General features: G+C 42.0%; 1 protein-coding gene across 1 annotated transcript in view; it reads right to left on the bottom strand.

The window, feature by feature from the left end:
* Positions 1-8,973: 8,973 nt before the first annotated feature.
* Positions 8,974-19,415, bottom strand: part of ATM (ATM serine/threonine kinase) — a 122,912-nt gene continuing 112,470 nt past the window's right edge. Inside the window, exons 62-65 of the mRNA XM_059179712.1 lie at positions 17,397-17,511; positions 16,717-16,780; positions 11,494-11,630; positions 8,974-11,397 (exon numbers count right to left, since the gene is read on the bottom strand). Coding sequence (XP_059035695.1) covers positions 11,214-11,397; positions 11,494-11,630; positions 16,717-16,780; positions 17,397-17,511 — 500 coding nt within the window. The 3' untranslated portion in view covers positions 8,974-11,213. The remainder of the gene's footprint in view (positions 11,398-11,493; positions 11,631-16,716; positions 16,781-17,396; positions 17,512-19,415) is intronic.

Here is a 19,415-nt window from a genome sequence, read left to right as displayed (position 1 = left end):
TATAAATTCTCAGTGTGGGCGAGGAGCGTTGTTTTGATCCTTCCTGGATGTGTCTTGATATCTTTGTTAAAGGACTCAACTTTCCTAGGATAAAGGGGGATTCAAAATTGGTTTACCTATAGGGGTAGTATTGATTGGGGAAAGGGGATTACTTTTAAGTTTAACTCTATATGAATATTAGAAAATAAAAATAAAAAAGGAATAAACTAGACTAAACTAAAATTTTTAAAAAATTCAAAAAAATAGAAATGCAAAAGAGAAACACAGGTGTATGCATCAAAAAGTTCAGGTTAGAAGATTATTATGGAATTTGATGTACTGGACAGCTCGCTGTGATGGTAAATAGGTCAAAAAATTATCTATATATAAAAAAAAGAGCCAGAATAGTGGGAACAAATTAAAAATAAGAGTTGCCCTATGAAGTAGTGTTGGTGGTTCTCTTGTAGTCTTTTTTTTGTTTTGTTTTTTCTTTCCTGGTTGGTTTTCTGGGGGAGGGGCCTGCCAAGTGGGTTTTCAGTCAATGGTGTTCCCAGAGTTAAGTCCTCCCGTCTCCCTCAAGGGGGTGGGCTCTGAGGAAACCCGTTTTTTCAGGCTTTTGTTCTCTGGAGGTTTTTTTCACTTTTTTTTTTTTCCTCCCCCTCTCACCTTGACCATTTTTGATGGTTTTTGTAGGTTTAGAGGAAAGCAAACTGCACCCTGACCTCTCTCTCAGAGAGAAGCCTCAGTCTGTTCTTCTGTGGGTGTAGCAGAGCCCATATAAATGTCCCCTTGGCCGCTGGCAGAGCAGGTTCCGAGTCGCGGTCCCTGGGGATGCAGGATCTTCTGCTTGTACCCAAAACCACGGCATCCAGGGCTGTCTGGGAGCTCCAGATCACCAGAGAGTTTCCAAGCAGCAGTTGCACACTGAGATTTTGCTGCTGGCCCGGGCTGGGAGTACCTGGTGCCTCTGGGTCTAAGAGCACCCAGCTTGCACGCACCTCTCTCAGGGGAGCATGAGGGGCGTGCGCATCTCAGGCTCTGTAGCAGGGCCCGCTTGTTCTGCCCTCTGGCGTTCCTCCAAGCCCCTCACAGGAGCTGGACCCCACGCATTCTCGGGCGAGCTGACGGCTCAGGGACCAAGACCTGGTTTCTCCCGCAGCACTCTCTCTGGCTCAGCGCCAGGGGAGGCTGTCCTGGGACGGGGACTTAAGCCCCTGTCGCTAGCCACCCCACAATCCCGCCCCCCCCCCCCCCCCCCGCAATCCTTTGCTCTTTTGGAGCGCTTTCAACCAGTCTCCAAGTTAATGCTGGTCCCCAGACGCAGGGCACTCTCGCTCTTATTGGGGTATTCCTTTCCAACCGGTCGCGTCTGGTGGCTCCCTCCCCCTTTAGTTTATCTTCCGATATCAGTCGCCGCAGTTCCCACTCCGCTTTACCTACCCACTGGTGTCTTCTGCCCCTGTAGCGATCCAGACGTGTATAATTCTGATCTCAGGCTGATTTCATGGGTGATCGGAGTTCTTTGGTAGGTAGTCAGCTCACTTTAGGGTACAGGTTGAAAAGGCACCTCCTCCTGCTTCCCCACATTCTTGTCCCCCTAACATTTTCCCTTTCATAATTTTCTTCTAGTTACAGCCTTTGCTTTTCATGTAGAGAATTCTTATTAACATTTCTTATAAGGGTAGTTTAATGTGATGAACTTATTTTTACTTTGCTTTTTGGGGGAAACGCATTATTTCTCCTTTGGTTCTGAAGGATAACCTTAGGGTTTTCGTGGTTGTAGGTTCTTTTCCTTTCAGCACTGCAAATACATCATGCCACTTGCTTCTGGCCTGCGGAGTGTCTGCTGAAGCATCAGCAGCGAGCCTTTTGGGATTTCTCTTGTAGATAATTGTTCTCTTTTTCTCTTGCTGCTTTCAAGAGTCTCTCTTTATCATTATTTTATTCCATTTTAATTATTATGTGTCCTGGTGTGGACCTCCTTGGGTTGTTTTCGGGGCTTTCTGTGCCTCCTGGATTTGGATGTCTGTTTCCTTCCACTAATTATTAGGAAAGTTTTCAGCTATTATCTCTTCAAATAACTTTTTGTCCCCTTCTCTCATTTCTCCTTCTGGGATCCCTATAATGTGAATGTTATTATGCCTGATGATGTCCAGAATTCCCCTAACCTAGTCTCTTTTTTTATTATTCCTTTTTCTTTTGCTGCTCAGCTTGTTTTCTTTCCTTTCTCTTGTCTTCCAGATTGCTGATCTATTCTTCTGCATCCTCTAATCTACTATTAATTCCCTCTAGTGTATCTTTCATTTCTGTTAAAAATTCTTCAGCTCATTCACTCTTTTCTCAAGTCCAACAAATATCTGTGTGACCAGTACTTTGAATTCTTTATCAGAGATATTGCTTCTCTCTGTTTCATTGAGCTGCTTTACTGATATTCTGACTTGTTTTTTCATTTGGGACCTATTTCTCTGTCTCCTCATTTTTTCTGACTCTGTATTTGTTTCTACGTCAGGTGTGTCCTCTGATCTTGGAGGGGGTGACCTTGTGTAGAAGAGGTTTTGTGGTGCATTAAAGTATAATCTCCTAGAGTCACCAGGATTAGGTGCTTCAGCGGTGTCCCCTGTGTGGGCCGCATGCACCTTCCCATTATGGCTGAAGCACAGTTGCCTTTAGCCCAGCCTGCTGCCATGACCCACTTTGCCTGCTGTGGGTACACCGGGCAGCATTTGCTTCCAGTGTTGTTGGGAGGCCCACCTGTGATCACCAGAGGTTCACTGCTGTGTGGAGCCAGCAGTCAGCCGGCTGTCTGCAGTTTGCCTCTGTCACAGCTGCAGGTGCACTGGGGGTCAGGGCTTGCTCCCTTCACACCCGGCCAAGGAGCCAGGCTGCTGTAACAGGGGGCACACTGGTCTGTGTGGTTATCTGCTTTACTGTCCAAGGCAGGGGTCACTTTGGAGTGATGCTGGTCCCGGCCATGGCTGCCTGCAGGGTGTGGTGGAGCCAAAGCTGCTCTGCGTAGACAGGGTGGGGTAGGTCTGCAGGGGGACGCACAGAGGCAGGGCATACTTTGTAAGCCAGGTAGAGAATGTTAGTGTTGGCGCCTACAAGCTTCTGGCTACCTAGGCTGGGGAAGGAGATTAGAATGACACCCATAAGCATTTTTGTTCCTGGAGAAGTCTACAGATCCCTGCCCCTTTGGCACATGTTCTCCTTCATGTATGTCTTAGGCACTTTTCAAATTGCTGCTGCTGTGCTGTGTCTTGGGCAGAGTTAATTAGATGTTGGCTCTTTAAGGGTAAGGACTGTTCCTTGTTGCCCTCACACTCTCCCACCGTGAAGCCTGCTGATATTTAAAACTTCTGAAGTTGAGATCCACTGATTTTTAAACTTACCAGAGTTAAGCTCCACTGGTTTTCAAGCCAGGTATCATGGGAGCTCATCTTCCTCATCGCAGGTTCCCATTGCCAGGGATGCCCAGTGTGGGGGCTGATTCCCCACCTGTCCTTGCGTGTGATGTCCCTCCTGTTTTTTGTTAATTGCTTAGGGTGGGGGGTGGTTCCCACCCTTTTCTCCATCACTCCTTCCTTTTTCGGTGTGGCAGTCTGTCCCAGATTAGCTTTAATAAACCTGTTGTGCCCGTCCTTGGGTCATTCTCAGAGTTAGTTGCAATACATACAGCTGTTACCTTGGTGTGTCTGTGGAATGAGTGGAGTCCAGATCCTCCTACTTGGCCATCCTCCCTCCTGTTAAACTCAAGAATCAGTTTTTTAAAGTGCCTGTACCATTTTGTATTTCTATCAGCAAAGAACAAGTTTGGGTTGTTCCACTCATATTTTGTTGTTTTGTGTTGTCAGATGTTTTAATTTAAGTATCTAGTGCATGTATACTGAAGGCATCTCATTGTGATTTTAGTTTTTGCATTTCCTGAATGACTTAAGATGTGAGGGTCTTTAATGTGCTTATTTCCCAATCGGATGTTTTTCTCGGTAAGGTGGTTTTTAAGGTCTTGCCAATTTCAAATTAGATCGTTTATTTCCTTATTGGGTTAAAAGGTTTCAAAAGATATGTTCTAAAAGCAAATCCTTTATCTGATACTGGCTTGGCAGGCAAGGATGGTGTTTTCATTCTCCTAATGTCTTTTAAGGAGAAAAAGGTTTTCATTTTAATGAAGCCCAGATTACCATTGTTTTCCTTTTATGGCCAGTGCTTTAGGGACTCCTCTATGAAATCTTTTGTATATAGTGGGAGAGAAGATTTGAAATTTGGGAGGGGAGAGGGATGCATATGGATATGTTTTTTGTTTTGGGGGTTTTGTTTTGTAAATACTATCCTTTCCCAATTAAATTACCTTGAAGACTTTGCTAGAAATCACTTAGTCATATACGAGGGCCTGTTCCCAGATTCCTTATCCTGCTCTATTAATCTGTGTGTCTCATCTTTATGACAATGCCACCTGTATTTGTTACTATGGCTTTAAGTCTTTCAACAGGTTTTGTTTTGTTGTTTTCCTTTCTAAAATTGTTTACGCTTTTTATTTCCTTTGCATTTCTACATAGATTTTAAGCTCCAAAAGAAAAAAGAGAGAAAAAAAGCTTGCTTGCATTTTGATAGGATTGCATTGATCCCATGCATGTATCCATTCAGGGAGAATTGCTATCTTAACAATACTGAGTCTCCCAATCCATGAACACAGTACCTCTCTCTGTATATATTCAGGCCTTTGTTTTCTCATTAATGTTTTATAAATTTCAGCATACAGGTACTTCACATATTTTATTAAAATTATGCCCAGCTATTTCATGTTTTTGAGAATGGTTTTTAAATTTTAATTATTGTTTTTTAATTTCCTTTTCAAACTGTTCATTACTGGTGGTATAGGAAAGTTTTACAGATATTTTATTTCCTGATATAATTGACTTTCATTTAGCAATTGATGAATTGGGATGCATCCAGTCTAGAAAATATAAAGGAGCTTCTTACAAAGCAAGAGATTTCATAGACCAAGGTGAGCAGGAGCAAGGAAGTTACACTGGGCACTTAATTGGTTAAAATAGGATTACTTTTCATATGGAGAAAAGGGAAGACTTGGACCTTGGTTAAGTAACTTAGGCTGAGGAAGCAAATGCTAGTTGGTTGGTCTGGGCATTCCTTTTCTGGGATTGCTGAGCATAGAAACTGGGATGTTTTGGTTTGCTGATGTGGGATGTAGAATAAGTGACTCCATCTTGGGCCTAGTCTGGACACTGACACTGGTATACAGAAATATTGTTGATGTTTTGTATAATGACCTTTATCATGTGATCTTGTTAAACTCACTAGACTTTTTAATATATAGAATCTTGAGGATTTTCTACATAGATAATCATGTCATCTGTAAATGGAAGATCATTGTATTTCCTTTTAAACTGTCTTTTCTTTCTTTTTTTTGCTCTACTGCATGGGTACAAACTCCAGTACATTATTGAACAGAACTAGTAAGAGCAGCATCCTTACCTTGTTCCTCCTCTTAGGGAGAAAACATTTAGTCTTTCACCGTTAAGTGTGACACAAGCTGTGTTTTCCATAGATGGCCTTTATTAAGTTGAAAAGTTCCTTTTGTTCCTAATTTGATGAATTATCACAAATGTTGAATTTTGTCACATATTTTTTCTGCATCTATTGACATGATCATCTGGTTTTTCTTTGTTAGTTCATTAACCTTGATTTTCAAATACTAAGCCACCCTGGTATTTCTGGAATAATGTGATTTGGTCATGATGTACAGTCTTTTTTTTTTTTTTTCCCCTCATATTGATGTAATTGATTTACTAATCTGTGCCCCGTGTTCATGATATTGGTCTTCGGTTTCCTTGTTAACTTTTGTAGTTTTTGATATAAAGGTAATTTGAGTAGCACTGGTGTTACTTCTTCCTTAGAAGTAGAAGGCATTGATTCATCAGGGTTATTTTCATTGTGTTTCATGTGATGAATATGTTTGAGAGGCATATGAAATCCACTTTCCATGTTGGGTTTACCCTTAAATTTGTAACCAGTTGACTGATTACCCATTTTTCTCTTAAAATATTTACAACTCTTATAACCATGCACACCTTAAAAAAGTTTTTTTAAAAATATTAAGTTTAGGGGCAGCTATGTGGCTCAGTTCGTTAATTATCTGACTCTTGATTTCGGCTTAGGTCATATCGGGGTTGTGAAATCGAGCCACGTATCAGGCCCCACACTCAGCATGGAGTCTGCTTAAGATTCTCTCTCTCCCTTCTCCATCTGCCCCTCTCTCGCTCGTGTTTGTCCACTCTGTCTAAAATAAGTAAGTCTTTTAAAAAATATTAAGTTCAGCATTATTTACAAAGATTTATAAGTCTGCAGTGAATATTCAAACACTGTATATACCACCAAGGAACATTTAGGGTAGTTTTCAAGTAAGCTAATATTAAAATCTACTAGCAAAGCTAACAACAGTACTCAGAATCTGGTTTCAAAATTGTTGAGTTGGAGAATATATTTTGCTTCTAAAACTTACTTTCTCGGGACGCCTGGGTGGCTCAGTTGGTTAAGCGGCTGCCTTAGGCTCAGGTCATGATCCCAGCGTCCTGGGATCAAGTCCCACATCGGGCTCCTTGCTCCGCAGGGAGTTTGCTTCTCCCTCTGCCTCTGCCTGCCATTCTGTCTGCCTGTGCTCGCTCTCTCTCCCTCTCTCTTCCTGACAAATAAATTTAAAAATCTTTAAAAAAAAATTAAAAAAAATAAAACTTACTCTCTCAGCTCTAGGGTCAGAGTTAGGGTATGTACCTGGTATTTTGCAGTTTAGAGATCTCTCCTGAGAGTTAGGGTTATGGTTAGTGTTAGGAGTAGGGTGAGGGATTAGGTTATGTACCTGGTATCCTGCATTTCAGAGATCTCTCCAGAGAATAAAATCCCAGACTTCTGCTGGCACGAGAATAAATGTAGCAGCCATCCACTGAGGCAAGGAGGGATGTGGGGCTCTAACTACTCTTTAAATACATATTCAGTTGGTCCTTTTGACCTCTACCTTCCCAACCATTTTAAGAAATACTACCGATACTTAAATGTTTGGGCTCTTCTCCAGGATAACTAGGCTGCTTCTCAGCTCTTCTTATTGTGCGCTCAGGAAGCCACTGTCTTCAGGTCTAGGGTTAGAGTCGGTGTGTGTGCCTGGTGTTTTGCAGTTGAGACTTCTCCAGAGTGTAAGGGTTCGTGTTCGAGTTAAATTTAGGGGTTAGAGTTAGGTGTTAGGGTATGTGCCTGGTAATTGGTAGTTGAGTCCTCTGCATATAATAAAACCCCTGACTTCTGCTGGGTTAGGGCTAGGGTTTCTGCTTGTATTCCTGCATAGAACTTGTTAGTTCTTGCAATGGCCCTCATCGGATTTGTATAAAGTATACAGTACTTCTATTACTTCTAAGAATGACTCAGCCATACCCATTAGGATGGCTACTATAAAAACAAAAACAAACGAGGTGTTGATGAAGATGTGGATATTGGAGCCCTTGTACACTGGTGATAAGCACGTAAAATGGTGTAGCTGCTATGGAAAGTAGTATGATAGTTCCTCAAAAAAATATTTAATTACCACAGGATCCAGAAGTCCCACTTTTGGTATATTAAGAGAGGTTTGTACAGCCATATTCATAGCATTATTCATAATAGCCAAAAGGGAAAGCAACCCACGTGTCCATTGATGGATAAATGGGTAAAAGAAATGGTATATACATACAATGGAATATTCAGTCTTGAAAAAGGAAGGAAATTCTGACATAGATGAATGAAACTTAAGGTCATTATGTTCATGAAATAAGCTAGTCACAAAAACACAAATATTGTATGATTTTACTCATAGGAGGTAGCTAGGAACAGAAATTAGAACAGTGGTTGCCAAGGCCACCCACAGGGGAGGTTTACTGGGGAGTTGTGGACTGGTCGTACGGTTTCCGTTGTGCAGGGGGAAGGGCACGGGGGACGAGCTGCACGACACTGAATGCACTTAGCACTACTGAGCTGTACACTTAAGAAACTAGTCAAGGCTGGTCAAGTTATGCATATTTTACCACAGTTAAAAAATGCTGAGCCACACTTTATTTGAAGACAAGCGGTGCACACACACTTACCACATGGCAAGAGCCAAGGAAAATCATGAGCATTTCTCTCCTACACGTTTCTGTGCCAGTTTGGAAACACTGACCTTCACTTTCAATACTGTGTGTTAGTGTCCCATGCTCTCCCCATGGGAGTGACAGCAAAAAATCCCTTCAGACACTGTGAAATGTCTTCTGTGAGGGTGCGGAGTCAGGAAGCAAAATCACCCCCGAGAAACACTGCTTTATAATTACGAACTGTGCCTAAGTGCACAAAGTACACCTTTTTACATATTGCTGCATTAGAAATCTTATGCATGCTGTACCTCATGGGCAAGTTACAGAATTTTTTAGGAAATAATTTTCAGTGTATAAGATTTTCTCCCTCCTCACCAAATTCTGAATCTAAATTTTATAAAAATCTGACTCAATGGTATTTATGCAAAATTCATTTTTACAGAAATAAGAGCCTGATACTCTGAAGGACTGAATTTATTTAAGAAATGATAAATATTCTGTAATGTTTACTTCACATTCAGAATATCAGGACCTTTGTATCTGTCATATCCCAGAAGGTATCTTTCAGACTTTAGAAATGTGAACTAGATCACTCTCTGGGCCCAAACAAGGAACATCTATCTATTTGCCTTTATGTGATGGGGCAGGTAAGCGAGACCAGCAGGCAGGTTAGACTGAGACGCAGCCCCCTGGGCTGGTTGTGGGTGGCAGCTTCGCAGCTGACACATGCCTGGAAGTGGCGGGTCTGCCCCAAACTGCAGACTCTTCAAGGGTCGACTGCCCTGCCGTGCTCACTGCTGCCTTCCTGGGAACCAGCCTGGGCCGGGCACACACAACACTCACAACATTCAAACATCCGAATCAAATAAATGAGTCTTAGCACATATTTTCTTTTACAATTATTTATTCAAAAACAGGGAATAGTGGAACCAGATTCTGGTAAGAGTGTAGTAAAGAAATACATTTGATGGTACTAAAATAAACCTACAGAAAATATACAATTTCATTAAAGTGCAAAAAAATATTTGAAATGGCACATTTTTCTATATTTCAAGTCCGTATACTTTCTTACTTTTTTAAAGAACTGCCTATTGCAAATAAGAAATCCAGACTTTTTCCCTCTCTGCTTTGACTTCCTTTATAGAATATTTAAATCATCAGCATTTCTAAGTGCCTATATTTTCTAAATGTGTACTGGAAGAAGACACCGTGCGGTGGGATGACCAGCAGAGAGAGGTGTCAGGGCGATGATCTCCCTGAATCCAGACAACACTGTTCTCGGTCTACGATGTATTAGCCTATCTGGTAGCTGCTGTACTTGGTTCGCACTGAACTGACTGGTGAAGCCTAGATTCTTTTCCTTATTACCCGTGTACCTTCAGTGTACTATATTCTGGTCTTGGACAAGTTACTCATTTCTCTAAACTTCACTTCCTCCAGCTGCAAGCTGGAATAACCTAACGTGCCGTGATATGCTACAGAGAAGGTATGGGGGCACCTAGCTTACAACACATTGAGTAATTAATACTTTAAAAAACTATCCATTTCTAGACCATGTTCCTGTCAAAATCTTTAATTCTATCACCTGTGATTAGCTATTCCTCCTAGATTTGTTATCTGCAAATTTGGCCAACTTTTCAAAACTATTATTAAGAATATTTGGAAATAGGACAGGAAACTTACGGCATACCTCCAGGCTGATGAGAAGATTAATGTTATAGAATTGCATACATCAACTAACAAGAATCAGGTACAAATTCATATACCTGTATTGTCATCTAACTAGTAATTTCTTATTCCATCTACAAAGATTTCAAGGCTTTCTTAAAGACTTTGTTTATTACAATCCCCTGATTTACTATAGTAATAAAACTTCCTGCACATACCAAATCTTCATTTAGGCAGTGTACAAGAAAAAGATATACCAGGATAGGTTTATAATTTGAAATGCAAAACAATAATTTTAAGAAGAGTTCTCCAGAAAACTTCTCCGGAATGAATTCTTAACCCAGGTCACTCAAGATTTCCACAGAGAAAGCCTTGGTTGAAGCTCACCCTCCAAAATTACAAAATACATGGATAAACATTTCACCAAATAAAAGATTTGACAGATACAAACAATAGGAATTTGATATAATGTAGGGGCTCTTAGAAAAACAATTTTTTAAGAAGAATTTATTTCTCTCTTAAGAGAGAAACCATGAGCGGGGGGAGAGGGAGGAGCCTAATGTGGGGCTCCATCCCAGGACCCCAGGATCATGACCTGAGCCAAAGGCAGACGCTTACCCAACTGAGCCATGCAGGAAGGCACCCTGAAATGAAAAATCATTTTTGAAAAAAGAAACATGTGAATAATCTAAAAAGATTATACACAGCTGACGAGAGAATTTATAAACTAGAAGAGATATAAAGTCATCAGAGAGAAAGCACAGAAGGGTTTAAAAGAACAGAATGAAAAGACCCAATATACATTTTTAAGAAGAGAAACCATACTATGTCTTAGAAATGTGTTCTCTGTAATGTAACAGCTTCATTATTCAGTAACAATGGGTGATCTTCCAACTGAAAATCCAGACATATTTCTTAAGTACTAACTTGCTTTCAACACTGTCTATTTTTAATGTGGCTTTACCATGAAATATAGATGGTTACAATTTTAAAGTTTTTTTCTTCCTTTTATAAATGAGTATCAAATAATTTATCATTCATATACAATATCTGAAAAAAGTGTTAATTAAAAGCTACCTCAGTCCAGCAGTTTCTGTATTTGAGCAAACACTGTCAGTGATGCTCCGCCCTCCAGCTGCTTCCATTTTTGGCTAAAGCCTCTATCAGGGATTTTACTGAACAATACAGGCATGTACTTGAGAAGAAAAAACAAATGCTTAGCCTAGAAGTAGAGCAGGAATGCCACTTATTTCTAAAATTTGAGAGAGGAGATTTTCCTTGAGACTTTCAACTCCTCTTTATGTGACTGAGTCAAGTATTAAACATTTTTTTAAAAACACAGTAAATAGTTCGCTTGGTTAAATATTAAGACCTATTCAGAGTCTGTTGGTTGGGTTAAAAATGAAAGCCACAGTATAATTTGGAAAGATTGAGCGGAAAGGAAATTCATATGCTAGCTCACACCCAAGCTTTCCATCCTGGGAAGAGCCGGCTGAGATTTTTGGGGTCCATGGCTTGCTGTATGAGCAGGTTCACCTGGCCCCCGACACTGAGCACCGTTCCTTCCTCCACTCCTTTCAGTTTCTCTTGCAGTCTCATCAGGACGCGTTCCGCTACTTTGTTGAAACTCTGGTCAGTGTCACTAAGGACAAACATACAGGTTGTGGTGAGGTGAGACAGGTCACGGGCCTTGGGGACAGGAAGGCCAGCAGGCCCTCGCTGGTAACAGACGGCTCACCTGAGATTGCGTTTGCATTCCTGGTCCTCTCCGGCGGGAGTGGACTGCAGCTCAGTGTCGTCCTCCGGCCTCTGCTGTAAATACAGAGCCTTCAGCGGGTTCATGGTCCAGTCAAACAGGGGGTCGTAGAGGAGAACCTGGACAGAATGTATCAGAAGACCGCTATGCTTTCCGATGACAGAGGAACCAGGGTGATAAAATAGCACGGGCTGGTCGAATGGTAGGTGACTGGGGGTTTAACCCAACGAGGTACTTTGTTTGCTTGTGGAGGACACTGGGCTAGCATAATGCTCTGGGATGCTTCTCCCTTTCCGAATCCATTCCCCTCCTTGAGTGGGGCTGGGGACATCCCTTGACCTTCAGTTTCCTGACTAGGAATTCCTGAGCTCTTTTCAACTCTTTTGAGTTGAAATAGTCCTTTCCTTCTCTCCCCCTTTTCACCACTAGGGTCCTGCACAAGGGTAGGCTATGCCAACTGAGAGGTCAGCTGTGGGAGCTGACCACTGACCACATGGCCGGCGGCAGCGAGCCTAGGCCTAGGCCATTTCACCCATCATTTTACCAGCAATAAAGCTAACATTTGGATTTCTATTCTTAAGGCTTTTTCTTCTTCTCTCAATGAGTTCTAAATTCCACTGGCGAAAACAAAGGGTATACTCTATTGAAGGCTCCTCCCAACCCAAGGTCCCTTTTGTGGGTGAATCTGGTCTGGATCTCTCAACTCTAAAGCCACGTCACATGGTAACACTGGAACTTGGCACAAAGTGCATATATTTTAAGTCACTGCCCCCAGTTTTTCGTGTCCCTGGCGGTTGCCCGGAACAGCTGAAACAGCAGGCAGATTTTGGTACTGCTGGTGCAGGACATGGCCTAGAATGAAACATGGCCCCAGCCTACGGAAGTACCGAAAAAACACAAAAACGGTGGAAGCACAAAGTGGAACGTCTGCTCACCTGCAGATTTCTGCACACTGACTCTGTTCTGCAACTTCACTGAATTCATTTATCAGCTCTACTAGTTTTTGGTAGAATCTTTTGGGTTTTCTGTTTTTGGTATCCTGTCATCTGCAAACAGTGAAAGTTTACTTCTTCCTTACAAAGTTGGATGCTTTTCGTTCTGTTGTCTGACTGCTGTGGCTAGGACTTCCAGGACTATGTTGAATACAAGTGGTGAGAGTGGGCATCCTCGTCTAGTTCGACTGTAGAGGGAAAGCTCTGTTTCTCCCTATTGAGGATGATGTTTGCTGTGGGTTTTCATATCAGGCCTTTATGATGTTGGGTCTGTTCCCTCTAAACTACTTTGCTGAGGGATTTCATCATGAATGGATATTATACTCTGTGAAATGCTTTTTTCTGTGTCTACTGAAATTATAATAAGATTTTTACCCTTTCTCTTATCAACGTCTCACTTTGATTGATTTGCAATACTGAACTACTCTTGCATACCAGGAATCAATCCCACTTGACCACATGGTGAGTGATTTTTTTAATGTAATGCTGGATGGATTCAGTTTGCTAATATTCTGTTGAAGGTTTCTGCCTCTATGTTCATCTGGGATATTGGCCTGTAGTTCTCTCTCTTTTTTTTTTTTTTTTTTTTTATGTTCATCAGGTTTTGGTGTCAGGGTGATACTGGCCTCATACAAGGACTCTGGAAGTTTTCCTTTCTTTCCTATTTTTTGAAATAGTTCGAGAACAGGTATTAATTCTTTTTTACATGTTTGGGAGAATTCCCTTGAGAAGCCATCTGGTCCTGGAGTTTTATTTGAATCAGTCATCAAAAACTCCCAACAATTTCTTGCTGGTAATCAGTCCAAATTTTTTACTTCTTCCTGCTTCAGTTTTGGTAGGTGCTTCTAGGAATTTACCCATTTCTTCCAGGTTGTCTAATTTGTTGGCATAGTTTTTCGTAATATTCTTATAATTGTGTTTCTGGGTTATTTCTCCTTTATTTGTGATTTTGAGTCCTTTCTCTTTTTTCTTTTGATGAGTCTTGCTAGAGGTTTATCCATTTTGTTGATCTTTTCAAGGAACCGACTCCTGGTTTCACTTATCTTTATTTTTTTAAGCTTCTATTTCATGTATTTCTGCTCTACTTTTTATTATTTCTTTCCTTCTACTGGTATGGGTTTTGTTTGTACGTTTTCTAACTCTTTTAGGTGTTCAGGTTAGGTTGTTTGGGATTTTTCTTGCTTCTTGAGGTAGGCCTGTATTGCTATAAGCTTCCGCTGAGAAATGCTTTTGCTGATCACAAGATTTTTTACCATTGTGTTTTCATGTACTTTTTGATTTCTTTGGTTGACCCATTCATTGTTTAAGTAGCATGTTACATAATCTCCATGTATTTATGGCCTTTCCAGATTTTTTTCTTGTGGTTGACTTACAGTTTCTTAGCATTGTGGTCAGAAAAGATGCATGGTATAACCTCATTCTTTTTTAATTTGTTGAGACTTGTTTTATGGCCTAATATGTGATCTGTTCTGGAGAATGTTCCATGTGACTTGAAAATAATGTGGATTCTGCTATTTTAGGGTGGAATGTTCTGAATATATCTGTTAAGTCCATCTGATCTAGCTGGTCATTCAAAGCCACTGTTTCCTTGTTGATCTTGTTTCAAAGGTTGGTCCATAAATGTAAGAGGGGTGTTAAAATCCCCTGCTATTGTATTACTATTCATTAGTTCCTTTACGTTTCTTATTAACTGTCTTATGTATTTGGTTACTCCCATGCTGGGTGCATAAATATTTACAATTTTGTATACCTTCATCCTGGATTGTCCCCTTTATTATTATCATTATTTTTTTTAGATTTTATTTATTTGAGACACAGAGGAGGAGGAGAACCAGAGGGAGAGGGAGAAGCAGACTCCCCATGGAGCGGGGAGCCTGATATGGGGCTCAATCCTGGGACATGGAGATCATAACCTGAGCTGAAGGCAGACGCTTAATTGACTGAGCCACCCAGGCGCCCTCTGTCCCCTTTATTATTATACCGTGTTCTTCTTTGTCTGTTTTTACAGTCATTGTTTTAAAGTCTATTTTGTCCAATATAAATATTGCTACTTCCCCTTTCTTTTGACATTCATTAGCATGAAGATGGTTCTTCATCCCCTCACTTTGAATCTGCAGGTGCCTTTAGGTCTGCAGTTAGTCTCTTGTAGGTAGCATATAGATGGGTCTTGTTTTTTTTTTTTATCCATTCTGTCATCCTGTGACTTTTGATTGAAGCTTTTAGTCCATTCACATTCAAAGTAATTACTAATAGATATTTATTGCCATTTTGTTACTTGTTTTGTGGTGGTTTTGTAGTTTTTCTCTGATCCTTTTCTGTCTCTCTTTCATGGTTGTTAGTTTAATGATATGCTTGGATTTCTTTCTTTTTGCATGTCTATTACCGGTTTTTGATTTGTGGTTACCGTTAGGTTTGTGTGTGATGTCTTCTGCTTATAGCAGCAGTCTATATGAAGGTGATGATGGCTTAGGTTTGAACCCACAGGGAGGTACATTTTATTAATCAAATAATGAAAAGGATGGAGGCTTCTAGTACTACAAGGAGCCTATATGGCCATCTTGGGTTTCAGTAGAGAAACAACACAAATTATTTCAAACACTAGGGGCTCTGTTAGGAGTCATATTTGTGAATTTTAAATTCAAGTAAGAACCAGAGTACTTCAAAAAATGATTTGAATCTTACTATCAAAACAGAAGCTGAATGAAAACAATAAAGGACTACAGACTGATTAAGCTAGAGCAGGGTTTCTTAGTGCCAGCACTACTAACATTTTTGGCTACTATTTCTACTACAGGGGGCTGTCCTGTGTGTGATAGGATGGTTAGCAGCATCCCTGGCCTCCACCCAGTGGATAGCAAAAGCTTTTAAAAAAACACAAATGTGGGGCGCCTGGGTGGCTCAGTGGGTTGAGCCGCTGCCTTCGGCTCGGGTCATGATCTCAGGGTCCTGGGATCGAGCCCCGCATCGGGCTCTCTGCTCGGCGGGGAGCCTGCTTCTCATTCTCTCTCTGTCTGCCTCTCTGCCTGCTTGTGATCTGTCAAATAAATAAAATCTTTAAAAAAAACAAAAACAAAAACAAAAACAAAACAAAACAAAAAACACAAATGTCCCTGCCCTACCCCTGGAAGTATGGTTTGAATGAGTATTTTTTGAATGAGTATTTTTGTGAGTATTTTTTAAGAGCTGTGCAGGTAATACTCAAGTACAGCCCGCCGAGCACCAGGGGTTAGAGGATAAGCACTGATACTGTAAGTGAGGTCAGCCCTGTGTTCCGCCGCCCACGTTTCCCTGTGCAGGAAACACCTGATCTCTTGCCCCACACACCAGCATGGTGAGTCATTGCTTTAAGGGACAGAATTCTCTCTGGGGTAGAGCTAATGCCATTAAGCACTAGAAATCTGCATCACTTCCTTTTCTTTCTTCCTGATCAACACGAGGCAGTGATTACACATTCTGAACCTGGGCTGGGGTAAAGGCGATATAATTTAATGATTTCTCTCCAAAACCCAACGGAAACCATTCTGAAAGCAAGTTATGCCACAGGACAGAGTGAAGACACAACTGTCCCTGCCCGGTTTATGAATTAAATACTAGAGATGAGTTACGATGCTGTAACATGCCCCAAAACCTGGAAGGACTGGAGGCATTTCTGAACCACTATTTCCTGATATGCACACCCCACTCCCTCCTGCTTCCTGGCGTCATCCCACCACATTAACATAAAGCACCGATCCTCAAATCAGTGACATCCTAACAAGATACACAGTCTAACAGCAGAGAAATAAAGATTTCAGGGTGGCTGGGTAGTTCAGTCAGTAAGGCAGCCCCCTTCAGCTCGGGCTGTGATCCTGGGGTCCTGGGAAGGAGCCTCGCATTAGGCTCCCTGCTCAGTGGGGAGCCTGCTTCTCCATCTCCCTCTGGCCCTCCTCCCTGCTTGTGCTTGCTCTCTCTTTCTCAAATAAATAAGTTAAATAAATAAAATCTTTAAAAAAATTTTTTTTTATATGATGGAAAGAGAGATCACAAGTAGGCCTAGTGAGGGGGAAGCAGGCTCCCTGCTGAGCAGAGAGCCCGATGCGGGGCTCGATCCCAGGACCCCGAGATCATGACCTAAGCCAAAGGCAGAGGCTCAACCCACTGAGCCACCCAGGTGCCCCAGTAAGTTAAAAATTTTTAAAAGATTTAAAATATTCAAGATTTCCTTTTACTTTACCTCCACTATGGTCAGCAGGGTTTCCTGAGAGCTTCTCATGACCTCCATGGTTTTCTCGCAGCATCTACAAACACATTACAAAAATGGATTTTGTTACACACCAGTGTTTCCAACATCTCTTCATCCTTGTTATTCGTGTATACTGGGCCGACACTGTTCTTGTTAATGATTCCCAAATTAATATCAAAGAGCACGACATTAGGCAGACTGGGTTTTCAGTAAATGTTTTTGAAAGGAATGTAATGATTTATGTGAATGTAAGCTAAGCTTTAAAATTACACACAGTACTACTATGAAACATGGCTTTCGGTCACTGACCACTGTTAGTTCACATGACTAGAATCTACTCTAGTAAAAGCTGAGCACATGGACCAATCCTGGGAAAAGACAGGGACCTACGAAGTGCTTTCAGCAGGAACTGAGCCAGCATATGCTCCTGGAGCAGAGCTTATCTGCCCAGCAGTGGGCGCCTGAGGAGCTCTGAGCAGCTGACAGAGGCATGAATGGTGGAGGCAAGCTGCTTCCAGAGCGGGCAAGGAAGGACAGCTCTGTATGGGATGCGGGGTGAAGTCCCAGATGGCCTGAGGAAGGAAGGTGACTTAGCAGTGAACCCTAGAATCTATGGAAATCGATAATCTGAATAATGCTGACATGAAATACCATCTGTTTTAGACACTTACCTTCTAAAGACTCCTTCAACACCAGTAATGCCCATCCCGTCCACAATATCTCTGGTGAGTCTGAAAGGAACCGTTTCAGGAGTCGGGAGGATCTTCCCCTGCTCAAAAGCAACTCCTAAAGTAAACAGTAGAGCACGGTCAGGTTCCGGAGCAAACCGACTGCCCTCCCTTGGGGCCTGCGAGCTGCGCAAAGGCCCCAGATCACCTGCCCGAGACTGCATAGGACCCGAACTCATGGTGGTTTTTCTCCTTCTGCTGGGGCACTGTTAGGCACCTCAAATTTAAAAAGCATAACTACTTCTAGACATAGGGAAATTCTAGATTAAAGGGTGATTTCTTAAAATGAAATGTGATGAGGATTTGAAGTGCAAAATATGCCTATAATCCTAATTTCTATGTATTTAAGTATACATGCATATAGTTATATATTAAAATTTTTTATTAAATGAAACTTTTTATTCTGAGATAACTATAGATTGATATGCATTCATAAGATACTATATACAAAATAGAAAATTCCCTTTATACCTTTTATTCATTTTTCCCCAATCTTGCAAAACCATGCATTACAGTATCACAGGCAGGACAGGGACACTGATCCAGGCAAAGTCCAGAATATTCCCATCACCACCAAGATCTGTCACACTCGCCTACGTCCCTCCCACCCACTCTGTGCCTCCAGCGGTCATTACTCTTGTGACTTCGTATAACTGAATTCATTCTAGGGAAAAACCATGTAATATATGTCATCTCCTCTATTCTAACGGAACGCTATCTTACTCTCTCAGCAGCGACTTCCATGTGCTACAAAACAGAACTCTTTAACTTCCTAATACCACACCTTCTTTGAAATCTTAAATTCCACATTCTAACTGAAATCTCTTCTACCCCCTTATTAAAGAGTCTGTCGGGGTGCCTGGGTGGTTCAGTCGTTAAGTGTCTGCCTTCGGCTCAGGTCATGATCCCAGGGTCCTGGGATCAAGGCCTGCACTGGGCTCCCTGCTCTGCAGGAAGCCTGCTTCTCCCTCTCCCACTCCCCCTGTCTCACTGTGTCTCTGTCAAATAAATAAGAAAAAAAATCTTTAAGAGAGACTTTAAACTCAGCGAGATCCCTTCCTTTCCTAGTCCATTCACTGCTGCCTCACATCTGCAGCTACCACGGACACACCAGGGAGGCTAGAAGGACGCACGTGAAGACTCAACTTGCTCCGCAGCAAACCAGGCTCCTCGCGGTAGGCGAGCGCCAGCGCGCCGTCTGTTCCCCATCTCCACTCAGCTCGGGTCTCCCCTCCATAGAGCCCCGTTTGCCCCGTACTGTTTTTACAAGGCCAATTACCCTCCCTCCGACGCCCAGCCAGCAAGCATGCTTTCATTTGCTCAGTGAAAACAGAGGAGGAAATGTTGTTTCCCTCCCATTCTCTCCCCTCTAGCTCAAGCCTTTCCTCCTCTCAGGAGAAAAGCTCATGTGCCTCCCGTGTAAAGCCGACTGCACCCCCATATGCCGCAGAACTCCTCGCTATTTCAGGATCTCCGTCTCTCTCCTCTAGCTTTTCAGTACAGAACATATCAATATAGAACATGTTCACTCCGCTCTCCTCTTAGAAAAGCAAATGAACAACAACAACAAAGACACCTAAAAAAACAAAAAAAAGGCTGAAGCATGTCTCTCATCTCTGCAGCGAATGCCTCTACCGTCCTTCTAGACCTCCTGTGGACAGCTGCACCTCCTAACTCCTGTTCAGTCCTTACCTTCCTGCAATCTCACTCTCCCATTTTTTTAAAGTATTTTTTTTTATTTATTTGACAGAGATCACAAATAGGCAGAGGCAGGCAGAGAGAGAGAGGGAAGCAGGCTCCCTGCAGGGCAGAGAGCCTGATGCAGGGCTCGATCCCGGGATCATGACCTGAGCCGAAGGCAGAGGCCTTAATCTATTGAGCCACTGAGGCGCCCCTCACTCTTCCATTCTATCCAAATTACTTCCTAAGCCGTGAGCACTGGTTAACTGTTCAATTCAAAGG

Source organism: Mustela lutreola, chromosome 1 (assembly GCF_030435805.1).
Source record: "Mustela lutreola isolate mMusLut2 chromosome 1, mMusLut2.pri, whole genome shotgun sequence".
NCBI lineage: Eukaryota > Metazoa > Chordata > Mammalia > Carnivora > Mustelidae > Mustela > Mustela lutreola.
This window is presented reverse-complemented; position numbering and strand designations above follow the sequence as displayed.